The sequence below is a fragment of the Tauraco erythrolophus genome, chromosome 2 (assembly GCF_009769465.1).
Source record: "Tauraco erythrolophus isolate bTauEry1 chromosome 2, bTauEry1.pri, whole genome shotgun sequence".
Taxonomy (NCBI): domain Eukaryota; kingdom Metazoa; phylum Chordata; class Aves; order Musophagiformes; family Musophagidae; genus Tauraco; species Tauraco erythrolophus.
In genome coordinates, this window is record NC_141466.1 from 45,095,623 (window position 1) to 45,108,219 (window position 12,597).

Consider the following 12,597-nt stretch of genomic DNA (forward strand, 5'->3'; position numbering starts at 1 on the left):
GCTAAAAGCATGTGCTGTTCTCTGGTGGTATTACATGTGTTGAGCCAAAGTCATCCTTGCAGTAACTCCATCGAGGTAAGTTTAGTTATATGAGGGATGAATTTGTCCTACTCTGCATTCTCTGTGCTGCCAGTGTCTTCTGCAGAAACCCTCACAGTTTCATCCAAATTTGAAGTCAAGTTCATCCCTGGTATGTGGAGATGCAGTTCCACTGATTTCAACGGGCTGAGTGTACCTGTGAGATAAAATAAAGATGTTAAGATTATTTTACTGTTTGTAGCAGGTAGCTGACTAGCTCACTCTGTGACTGTCACTCCGAACAGTATGCAGGTGACAATCTGTTAACAAAATGGTCTGCCAGAAAAATGTTCCAAATTGCACTTGCAAATTTTAAGTAAAAACTCCTTGGCTGAAGTCTAAGGGGATTTCTGAGGCATAAACCTTGATTTTCTTGATTTTAAACATTTTTACTGTGTTCTACTACTTATTTAATATGTGCTATTTGGTAAATTGCCCTGTGGTTCCTTATCGAGATGCCATTGAGACCAGCAGAGCACTACAGCACTACAGCTTCCTGAATACAAGTCAATCATAGAATCATAGAATGCTTTGGGTCGGAAGAGACCTTCAAAGATCATCTATTCCAACCCTCCTGCCATGAGCACAGGACAGACAGGGAGAAGAGAATGATGACAAATAATAGATACAGAGTAAAACATAATCTATGGCCACACTGTCATCTGGATTTCATGTCTGTAACCTTGCTCGTGCTGTACATATAGGAATGACAACACTACTGGAGAAAAGCAAGCTGAATTGAGGAAAAAAATTATTCTTTCTACAGTTAAGTGTAAAGAAAGGACTTCTTCAGAGGTAATTTATTTAATTCTTTTTAGATACATATTTTAGGACCAGATTAACTGTCCTCTTTTATCAATATATAGCTTATAGAGTCCTAGCCTATAGTGTCTGAGAGAACTTCTACACAATCAGCATTCACATCCCTAGGAGAGGAGGGATGAATCCTGTACTTGCAGTCCCTTGCAAAGTCCTGCTGGGATATTACATACAATGTAATGAGAAATATCAAATAATAAATTATATGCCATTTTCGGTCTATTCACAAAGCGAGGGAATTGCACAATCATTTCAGCGTTTACCCAGAATTGGGAAAGCTTGAACAACTTCTGCCTTTCATTCCAGATTGTATTCATTTATCAACCTGTATTGAAGAAAAATCAAGAGTGGCTTCCCAGCTCTTCCTGAATACATGTAATAACCCACTCAACAGGAAGAAGAAAAGAAAATGTGAGAAAAGAAATTAATGTGAATTTCTTATTTGATTAGCCCAACTCACACTGGAATGCATGGTAAGCAGATAATTTGAAATAGTCAAGGACATTCAGGTTGTTCAAGCTGTACATCCAGTTTTGGTTATAATATTTGTTATAAAACAGACCATAACTTCAGAGAATTAGCTCTGAGTAGAATGTAGCTGTTTATAAACACATTGCAACTGCAGGGAAAATGACTTTCATATTTTCAGGTACTTCTTTATTTACTTAGAAGTCTAAAGGAAGTAGGGTTCAAAAGAAAATATTTGTATAAAATATGATTACCTTACCCTTTCCCCAATTGCAACTCAACTTTTGAAATAAATGAGATGAAATTTTGTTTCATCAATATACAACCAAAGTTGTAGCATATTCTATAAAATATTTCTTGTAAGTTACGTTTCTTACAGTCAGCTATTAACTGTAAACATCCTTCTCTCATTGCATTGTGCTCAGATTCATATATTGTATGCACAACTAGATTTTACTTTCACAGCATCAAAAGACATAGGGACAAGTATACTACCAGTGGGTAATAGGTGAAGTACCATTTGCTGGAAGTGTGTTTATGTTGGTCAACACAACGTGTTCTGAAAGTTTTGAAATGTTATCAAAATTGCTGATCTGGGTGGTCAAGGATTTCCGACTCTCTGTACTGGCACGGCCTCTGGTGAGCCGTTCATCGTGATGACTGCGAATGCCAAAGATGCAACACGAAAATGCTGCTTTAAATTCCTCTCTAAATTTCCCTGCAACAACAAAAAGGAATCATGAAAAACTTGTACTATAAATCATGTTTCCACAAACTTTATAGATTGGAAAAAAACAGCTATCAAAAGCAAAATTAACCCTAAACACACAGATGCTCTTCTAATACGGAAGTAGGAAATCACATTTTCAACATCTTGAAGAAAGACAGAAAAAAATCTAACCTTTGTAAGAAGACATGTGAGGTATGGTACGAAACCTAAATTATTCCTGGTTAGACAGAATGGACAAACTAGAATGATTTATGAAATCATGTCACAGATAGACTGTTGATTAATAACATACCTAACAAAAACAAGTAATTGAGCAATCACAGGTTTAAATGACTGAATCATTACTCGACATGTGAAATGAGAGGGCATGGCTAATTTGTATTTCCTCTTGAATACATTTCAAAAGAAGATTCAAAGTGTTCAACAGCCCATTAGTCTGCTTTTGGGGCTCAGAGTAAACTGCTCAGATCATCCTCACACTACACACCACAAAAAAACTACAATGGGTAAATGTGTAGTGACGATCAATAGACTTTTGCCTCCATGTATTTAGGCGTAATACCACCAGTTTAGGTCCTGATTCTGCTGTCCATAACCAAATAAGACAAACACAAACTAAGACAAATCTATACTAATAAGCAAACAGCATCCCGGCTGGTTCTTTGGCCTTGAACCTAGTTGGCACAGTCTGATCATGGAAGTGCTATTAAAGACTCACAACCTCCAAAACCCAGTATCTGCATATAAAATGACAACTGGCGACAGCCCAGTTGGTAGCCTAAGCTACCTCCCAGACAGTATCTGGGGAGTGTCTAGGGGAATGTTAATTGCTTCAGAATAAAGTCATGCCAGGGACTTCTCTACCAAATTAATGGCATGGACAGTCAAATTCAAGCACTTGGACTCAGGCCCTGGCACTGTTTAGTTCAGTTATAGGTAGACAGCCTGAAGGTAATGGGATACATCAGGCAACGTGTTCCAAGAAGAGGACCTAGTTCCCACCAGAGGAGCTGAGCTGATGTTACACAATCATTAATCTTATTTGCTATGGCTCATTACATTCAAACTATATATTAAACTTGAATTCTAGGTGACTGTAACTTACCACTGAGGAAGTTATAAATAATAGGGTTGGCTGCACTGTTTGCATATACAAGCCAGTGTGAGAAAGTGAACCAGGCGTATACAGTTTCTCTGTCATCAGCATGATTAAACATCCCAAAAACCCTACAGAAAAAGAAAAGCAAACCTGAAAGATGGCAAAATTAGAAATCATATAAAAAGATTTGGCAACTTCTAGCCTAATCTTATCTCTGGTGATCTATTTGCAGTATCACAGAAAAGCTGATTCAACACTCCTCGCTTTCTTGAGTGAACAAAGTCCTCTCCCCAACCCTCAGATGCCTTTCTCGGTGATACAGCACAACAGAGACCATCAGTACTTTACTTTGCAATTGTGCAGATACATGACTTTTCTGCTAAGTACCAAAGTCAGCCGGTGTTAAACAAGTCAAAAAGAGATGGGAAAAGTTACTTTTGACCTATCCACGTCATTGAGGTTCCCAGCTCCAGGCCTACTCTCCAATAAACAGGGGCTCTGGAGTTAGAAAGGCGTTGAACTGGCCCAAAACCTGAGGCCACACTACCAGCTTCTGTCCTCCAGAGAAATCTGCTTTGCCCAGATTCCTTACACCTAACTTTTGCCATTTAAGTGAAAATGTAACTATGGGCCTACTCTGTAGTCAAGGCAGTCTGTGTAGTTCCTCTGTGGTTCAGATTGTAGGTGGCCTGAACTGCTTTCTGGAAATACTTCTGCCTCTCTGCATTGCCTACCAGGGGACCTGAGGATGAAAAGTGCTTATATTAGGACTCAGGAAAGTGCCAAAATTGAGTGGAATGTATTTAAGCCTCCATATCCAACTTGAGACTATTCCTTAAAAACTAAAATGTCCCTCAAGTACCAATAAAATGCTGGTTATTTTTTAGGATATTCAAGTCTTCTGCTATTTGTCATTATTTATTCCAGAGGACTCAAGACATATAACTATACTAAAGCCTTCGCCTGTCAGGCACTGTACAAAAAACAGAGTGGAAACAATTGTGTCTCAAATGAACAGGAAAGAAAAGGGTAAATAAGTAAAATTAAGCTTCATAGGTTTAGCCTAAGGTCTTAAAATTGTATATGATGAGGCTTGGGTTTGAACCCAGTATTTCACAGTCCTGGGGGCTAAGCCACAACACTACACTCTCCTGCTAACCTTCAGATGCTGCTTTAGGTAAATGCACTTCCACGGGTGCATTTACAGCAAACAAGCTGTAATCCCATGTAAATGACAGGTTTTAATGAGGAGATAGACTAGACCATTTTCATGAGGAAGAGTTTGCTAATAAGCATTACACAATCTGGCCTTTAGTTTAAAAACTAGGGAGAGGTTAGATTTCTTTTTTCCTGCAACTGTATACTTATTTTCCATTTCTTTATCATGAAATAAATAAGCTTATCCTTCAAAAGTGTCTGCCAGAATAAGAGGAATCTCGTAACAGAGGATTGGTTTTAGACAGAAAGCTTTACCAAGTGTTTACATTTTGGGATAAACTTTACCTTTTCAAGACATTGAGGATGCTAATTGGTAGATAGCAAAGTGCAAAAACCAGGAGGACAACCATTAGCATACGTGCTGTTTTCCTTCTTGCACGAATCTGTTTTATTTCAGCTGCCACAGCGCTGATCTTTGACTTTGTTGATTGTACCAGCCCTCGGGGCTGTGCTGAGGACTGCAAAGGCTTCCATTTTTTCTGAACAACAGAAGAAGTTCCTGGGATCTAAAAAAGAGAAAATGAGGGGCACTTTGAAAAACTAGCGTTGTGGGTAGCTATGACAAGAAAAATGGACATATGGACATACACAATGTAAGCTTGCAGGGACAAGTAGGGTTTTTTATTAAATTAGTTGATGTGGCTGCAAGGAACAAACCCGATTTCAGAAACCCTTGAAGGACTGCATAAAAATTTGTGGTTTATCCAAATAAAACAGCTGATGATGTATTAAAATTTTTACTTCCCACATACCTTGCTTTGCTCGTGTCTTCAGACTATTACACTTACCAACCCTACTGCTGCAATTATGTTAGTATAAAGTTCTAAATTAAATGTTTTCTCATATGGCAAAGTAATTTATTCCATTAATATGATGCTAATTTAAGACACTAAACAGCTTTTCAGCATTAGAAAACAAGGATTTATAGCCTGCATAGTCTTCAGTCATAAAACTTCTAAATATGCAATCTAGATGATAATGAAGCAGCTAAAGAAGTCACAGCTGAAGTGTGGATCTCCTTGCAAAGCTATTCAAAACTGAATGTTTGCACAGTGATGAATGAAGGAGAATCATGGAAGAGTGTCAAGAGATAGGAAGAATTAGGTTAGCCAAAGACACCTTGCAATGGGCAGATGTAGCACTATGCTATTTAAAAAAATCTCTGATTTTGTTTTCTGTGCCCTCACATAAGCCAAGTCAAATAAAACAATTTTGCTTCAGTTCTTCAAAATTATTTCCTGCCTGCAGCCAAATGTGAAAGACTACAGATGGTGAGGACTTTCTCAGAGAACTCTATTACAATGACATTTATAATGTTCTTGATGTTAGGCATTGTGAAAACCTTTTGGATGGAAATATAGTTTTATTCATGAGTAGCGCAATTGTCTGCGGGGTGACTGGTCTCATGAGAGGAAAATAGTTCATGTATAAAAGTATCTGCAAAATTCAGATTGTCTATTGTAACATTTTAAATATTAGGGCTAAAATATTAGAATAGCTATTACAGATTTTTGTGTGTGTGTGAACAGATTCCTTGCACAGACAAGCCCTTGATTTAGCATTTATGCGCACCATCAAACCTGATTTACAACTCTTGGAATGTTTTGGCAAAGTTGTGTTGTAATGAACAGGAAATCAATGAAGTAGAACAAGGGATATGTTATAACATTTCTTTTTTTACTAATGTATCTATGGACACAAAGCAAAAAAACTTCTTGCACTTACTTCTACTGAGGATTCCCACTCATTCAGCTGAAATCAGCAGTATCAGTTTCATACCTGGACACATCTGTCCTATTGCAGGAGATTTACTTGACTCAGCTGTGGAGTGTAGTACTGCAATGTGTCTTTTTCATGCATTACTGACATAATACACTAGCTAAGGTTTTGATTTTGGTTTATCAGTACTTTGATATTCTGTTCTTCCTTTTCAGTCATACTGAGTTAACATATTTGTAGCAAGAACTGATCAGAAAATGGAGATGAAAGCAGAGAAACTGCCAAACCTCTCCCTCCTGATCGTGCCAAAGACTCACTTGCAGAATTCTTTGACCAGTTTTCTTGGTAGCTAGATGCAACTTGGAGGAAGAAAAACAGTATCTAGGCTCAAAATTGTGAATGGCTATTTCTACAAAAATATTAGACACAGCTGTTTTTGTACGTGGCTTTTACCTATCAGTGCAGGTAGAAGGGTCTTTTCTGGTATTTAAGCAATCTTTAATAGCAAGAGGTGATCAAAGGCAGGGACTGTATACAAATGTACAATCTCACTGCAGTATATATTAAATTGCTAAATCTTCAGGAGTTTGTGTTGAAAACCTTTCTACAGAGCCCTCTTTTCTTCAGTCTTTACCTGGTGTACACCTGGACTTTGCTGTCTGTTACACCAATAAGCAACAATATAGCAAGAATTTTATGAGGGGAAAAATAAAAGAAGAGCTATATTACTCACAGATACACTGCTGAGCTAGTACCATCTAAGGAGCATAACACTTCAGAAGTGTGTGTATACAGAAACATTTACAAATATACATTTATGTAAGCACATGTGTATTATGTATGTACAAGTAGAATCATAGAATCATAGAATGCTTAGGGTTGGAAGGGACCTCAAAGATCATCTAGTTCCAATCCCCCTGCCATGGGCAGGGACACCCTCCACTACACCAGGTTGCCCAAAGCCTCATCCAACCTGGCCTTGAACACTTCCAGAGATGGGGCATCCAAACTTCTCTGGGCAACCTGTTCCACTGCCTCACCACCCTCACAGTGAAAAATTTCTTCCTTAGATCTAATCAAAATCTCCCCTCTTTCAGTTTAAAGCCATTGCCCCTTGTCCTATCACTACATGCCCTTGTAAAAAGTCCCTCTCCAGCTTTCCTGTAGGCCCCCTTTAAGTACTGGAAAGCTGCTATAAGATCACCCCGGAGCCATCTCTTCTCCAGGCTGAACAGCCCCAACTCTCTCAGCCTGTCTGCATAGCAGAGGTGTTCCAGCCCTCGGATAATCTTCGTGGCCCTCCTCTGGACCCGCTCCAGTAGTTCCATGTCCTTCTTGTGTTGGGGACTCCAGAGCTGAACACAGTATTCCAGGTGGGGTCTCATGAGAGCTGAGTAGAGGTGCAGAATCACTTCCCTCGACCCGCTGGCCACACTTCTTTTGATACAGCACAAGCGTTCCAGCATAATACATATATTTGCTTTTCAGTAATGACTCAGTTATAGAGATAACTGTGGAGAATTTGTGTAATTCCAATAATTCATTAAAAGCCCACTAGACATATCCAAACAGGTACTAAAAGTTGCATAATTATTTCCTTATGTACTTTTGTTCTATCCCCTCAAATTACTATCAAGGACTTTATGATCAGAAGAAATCTCTTCAAATATAACAACAGCTTGCAAAGACTGAAAGGGTATATTTCAGGTGCCAAAATAAAAATGGGTAGGGTTAGTAGTTATTAATATGAGTAGGCTTTAGTGTCAATGTATTTGGACATCAGTAAATCAAAGCATGCAGTATGGAACTTGATAATACAAATTATGTACGAATACTTTTATTATAAGTTCATTCAGTTCTATTTATTTGTTCAGAAGTTACTTTTAATCTATTTGAAATCCTCAAGAGAACATATTCTTCTAAGTCACTACTTCCTCGCTAACAGCTAAAACAAATTACTCAAAATCCCTGGTATTTGTGGCGTGACTGTTCTTCTCTTTACAAAGATGAATCATTAATTCAAAGATTGTAAAGCTTACATTCAGACATCTGCTTGAAAGACACAATCAGTAATTTTAAGAGCTATTGCACAAAGTATGGTAAGGATAGCTTGTAAATCTGTCTTACCTTCAGCGATCTGAAAATTTGCAAGCACAACGCACTCCATTGTAAAAAGAACCTTTAGAAAAAGTGTAGGGCATAGAAAGCATCTACTGTTTGCTGTGGGTTTTCTGTCACATGCATCTCGAAGGCTCATTGCACCTTGCAATAGGATCTCGATATTTAACTGAAGTTCTGGTAAGCAGCATGGTTCCTTAATTGAAACTATTATCAAATAATACACTTAGAGCACTGCATTCATTTGCTCTACATGACTGATTATGGCCACACCTGTTGCACTTAGAAAAACACCTGATGTCTGCAGCCAAATCGTAGTTGATAATAGATGTGCAGTGGTTTTAACTTCACTTAGTGCAGCCTCTTATACATAGTGCTATCGTTTATGCAAGGAAAAGAGACATCTGTAATTTCGCATCACTGATAGCACTAAGCCTGTCGCAGTATTTGTCTTTTTGCCTCTGAAAAAAAAGGATCATCCTAACTCTGTCAGCATGCAAGATGTATAGGGAGAAGAAATACTGTGAAGAAGCAATAGGCAAACTAATACAATCGGGGAAAAAAAAAATCAACAAAACAGATTGGTTTCCAGTCATTCAACTTCTGCTCTAAATCTGAATCAGCATTTTCAAGCTACCTGCAGGTTTAAGAACAATTGCTTTGCATTAACTTAATTAATGGACAGTTTGAGAGACTAGGTAGAGTGTAAAGAAAGTACAAAAGAGAAGGTTAAGATGGAATACGGTGATAAGGTCATTGGGTGCTACAGGACAGATAACTATTCAGCAATGCAGAGCATCTTAGAGCTATGTTAGACTGAACTTAATTTCAAAACTAACTGAGTAAAGCCTTTGTTCTGGTGAAGAGTCCCCTCAAATTGTAAAGGTTAAATTTTACCTTCAAACTGTATTGTTATTTAATCTTGTAAATGTAAGAAATTAAAAGGAAAAATAATGATTTAAAGACAAACAACAAGACAAACAGCAACTCTGGTTTAACCTAATATGATTAGACACAAGAATAATTGCTATTTTGATGAATGGATGACAACCAAATGCCTTAAAATAGATTTTGTTTTTCCTGTATTTTAGTTATTTGCAAGAGATAAGTTTTGTCAGTATAAGATTTGATTTTTACTTTTAACATACATATATTTAGAAATCTAAAATCTACTTGTGATTTCTCTGATGGCTCAATTTGAACTGCATGGAAAATGATGCAGTAGATATTACACCCTGGCCAGGACATCCTCAGATTTGGATGGTATCAGACACAATGTTGAGAGAGAAATGATTCATGCCCATATCTTGATGGAAATGTCAGCCATTGTTAGAGACATTTGAGAGCACAGGAGAGGGAATATCTTGCATCATGTCTTCAACAGGATGAGTTTATTGTCCTTTACGGAATGACAGGGCAGGGGGTGGTGGGGAACTACAGCCACAAATAAATTCCAGACAAAGCAGAAGACAGAAGAGGCAACCACAGACTAATGCATGACAGATTACAGCTCACACCCAGAAAATGATTCTCAAGCTGACACCACTTTGAATTGTTGGAGGGGGAAAAACATTCCTGAAAAAAATCACATCGTTTTTGTCACTTCAATTCAAATGTTCATTGTGTGCTTGCTTGCTTGCTTGGTTTTGTTTTTGTTTTGTTTTGTTTTGTTTTCTTTTGTTTAGCATTTGTTCTCTTTTCTGCATTTTTAATTTGAAGCTTGAAAAAACAGATGTTCATATTATAAATCATGTCAATTATTTGTCAATAATTCACATCAAATCTTACTGATAACAGCCAGCTTCACATCAGGCAATTCCAGTCTCACAGTTCTGATAGTTGAACTTTCTAGTCTAACTTTTGTTCAGATTGCTATGAACCTGAGACTTTGTAGAATGAAAAATAAAAATTCTACAGACTACTAACAAAATGAGGTGGTCAATCCTAGCTTTTGGCTGCTATAGGAGATTTTAGCAGTACAAATAAGGTAACCTATTTCAGTAAGCTTTTCAGATACAATGGGAGAGATCTTTCTTCTCCCTATAATCAATTCTTCTGTTGCCTTTTTCTCTCTTTCTCTCCCTCTAAGCCTTTCATATAGACATGAGCAGGAAGGTGTCTACCTTCAACCTGGCTGCCTTCACTTTTTAATGCATCTCAGTTCCTATCCAAGCTTGCCATAAGCCAGCAATATCACTGAATGTAGTGACAGTGCTGGATGTAAAATTCCAAGTCCTAAATGACAACATGGAGCATCTAGAGAAGAAGGTGGTACATAGGAATCTGCACACAGTCACAACAGCAAGCAAATAGAGCCAGTTTTAAGTGACTTACCTGGCGACACCACAGCTTTCGAAATATTTGCCAATAGGCCAACACCATAAGACACAGTGGTGCCATGTATGTCACCAGAAAAAAGCATGTGTGATACATTTTGGGGTAAACCTCAGCTGGAAAGAGAATTCAAATAGGAAAAGTGCATTTAAATATACATACATTTCATAATCACTTTAAGCCAAGTTATTCATATAGACATGCATGTGTTTTTCAAATATAATAGGTTATAATGAAAGATGTATCCAGTAATAATATGGTCCAGATTGATTTTTTAATCACTTCTATGTATATTCTGTTTCTATTATAAACATGGTTTTATCTCAAGCATTCCTTATATCACATTCTTGTTTTCATATTACATTACTACTTTAGGTATGGAGTCTTAAGAAGTTGTGCTTTTATTAAATCAGTGAAAGAACATTTCACTGTCTAGCAATAGCTAAACAGTTATTCAATCTACCTCATCTTTGATGTGTTTAACAGGCTGTGTAACTGCCTTTTGTTTTACCTCTGCAAAGGCTACAATGTATCCCTGAGTAAATTGCACAGTGTCTCACCTATAAGCATAGAAGGCAGACTATAGCGCACAGGATGCTAATGGGAAGAGAGACAGACATTTCTTACATCATTTTTTTGGCGGCAGAATAAATATGTCTTAAAGGTATACTCAGTGATTTATTATTACAATTACAGTAAAAAAAATTAGAATTCAGTCAAGTGCTCTAAATTTAGGATATTTCCAAGATTATTTTTGACTCAGCTTTAACAATAATGAGTTTGCTACTATTGTGTCCGAGTTTCTTGTGTATCTCTTTTCAAAAGACAACTTATGAATGTTATTCGCTCAGAGACAAATATCTTACAAATGTCGTGAGTATATTGTGTTTTTAAGAATGTTGTATCATAAACTTCACCATTAGATTATAGAAGAATGTGCAGCGGATGCCTGGAAAACTTGCTTTCACTTTTGTAACATCAAATGTAGTTTGGTAATGCCATATGTTAATATCAGTTACAGCTTAACATTTATGGATGGTCTCAGAAAAGGAATGAACATTATGTAGAGTGACAATACATAGCAGAAGTGAAACTTTGCACTAGATGAGCAGTTTAATTGCACCGTAATCCTAAGCATTGCATTTTGGGCTAAAGAAGGAATGTTTATGTTAATTTCCTGAATTTTCCAACATTTCAGGATGATGAGATCTGCAACTAAAAGTCTGTATTTAGTTTTAATTAAAAAAAAATAGAAAGAAAAAAAGAGTTGCATGACATCAACACTTTAGTGGTCAAACTTACTTTCTGCTTCCTAAAGTGACTGAGATTGTATACCTTATCAAACAAGAGGTCCCTTTGCATGCCAAGAGGATCCCTGACTGATTAGACAAGGAGATATGAAGACATGGCCTACAACTGGTTCACCAGTCAGAAAAACTTCAGTATCAGGGAAATAACTTGCTATAGCAAAATCCAGCCCATGTTCATCGCTAGCAAAGATAATAGAGATATTGCCATTGCCATTTGACAGCTTTGATGGATCAGGGTTCAAAAAATTCAGATGATACTCATTTGGCTCCTTACTTGCTCCAAATGCTGTAGCAAACCCGCTTACCAACTCTACAGCAGCTGCAGCTGCAGCTCCTCTTTGTCAATGTCCCTGGGGGAGGCAGAACATTTGGGGCAGGTTTTTTTTAGAAATGGTGATAGCCTGGGTTTGTATATTGACTGATGATCTCAGAATTGTTTTTACATTCCAGAAAACGCAGCCTCACATCAGCCCTGTCAGCTGGGGAAATACTGACACGCAGGCTTCACAGGTGGAGAGATTAAGGAGAAACTGGAGTAACGTAACTTGCTAGGATCACAAGAGGTCAAAGCTGAAAGTACATTCTTTCTGTTCAGAAGGAGGTGTCACCTGCCTCATCAATACTCTGCAGGCAGCCAGGCCCCTTTCAGGTAGAAGAACAGTACATATTTAAAAGGCCATCTGGAGTTTATGGCTTCCAATTTA

The 12,597-nt window shown here is 37.6% G+C and overlaps 1 protein-coding gene across 1 annotated transcript in view; it reads right to left on the minus strand.

The window, feature by feature from the left end:
* Positions 1 to 1,856: 1,856 nt before the first annotated feature.
* The window catches only part of HCRTR2 (hypocretin receptor 2), a 34,123-nt gene continuing 23,382 nt past the window's right edge, over positions 1,857 to 12,597 (minus strand). The window contains exons 4-7 of the mRNA XM_086608324.1: positions 10,584 to 10,699; positions 4,698 to 4,918; positions 3,201 to 3,322; positions 1,857 to 2,083 (exon numbers count right to left, since the gene is read on the minus strand). Coding sequence (XP_086464450.1) covers positions 1,857 to 2,083; positions 3,201 to 3,322; positions 4,698 to 4,918; positions 10,584 to 10,699 — 686 coding nt within the window. The remainder of the gene's footprint in view (positions 2,084 to 3,200; positions 3,323 to 4,697; positions 4,919 to 10,583; positions 10,700 to 12,597) is intronic.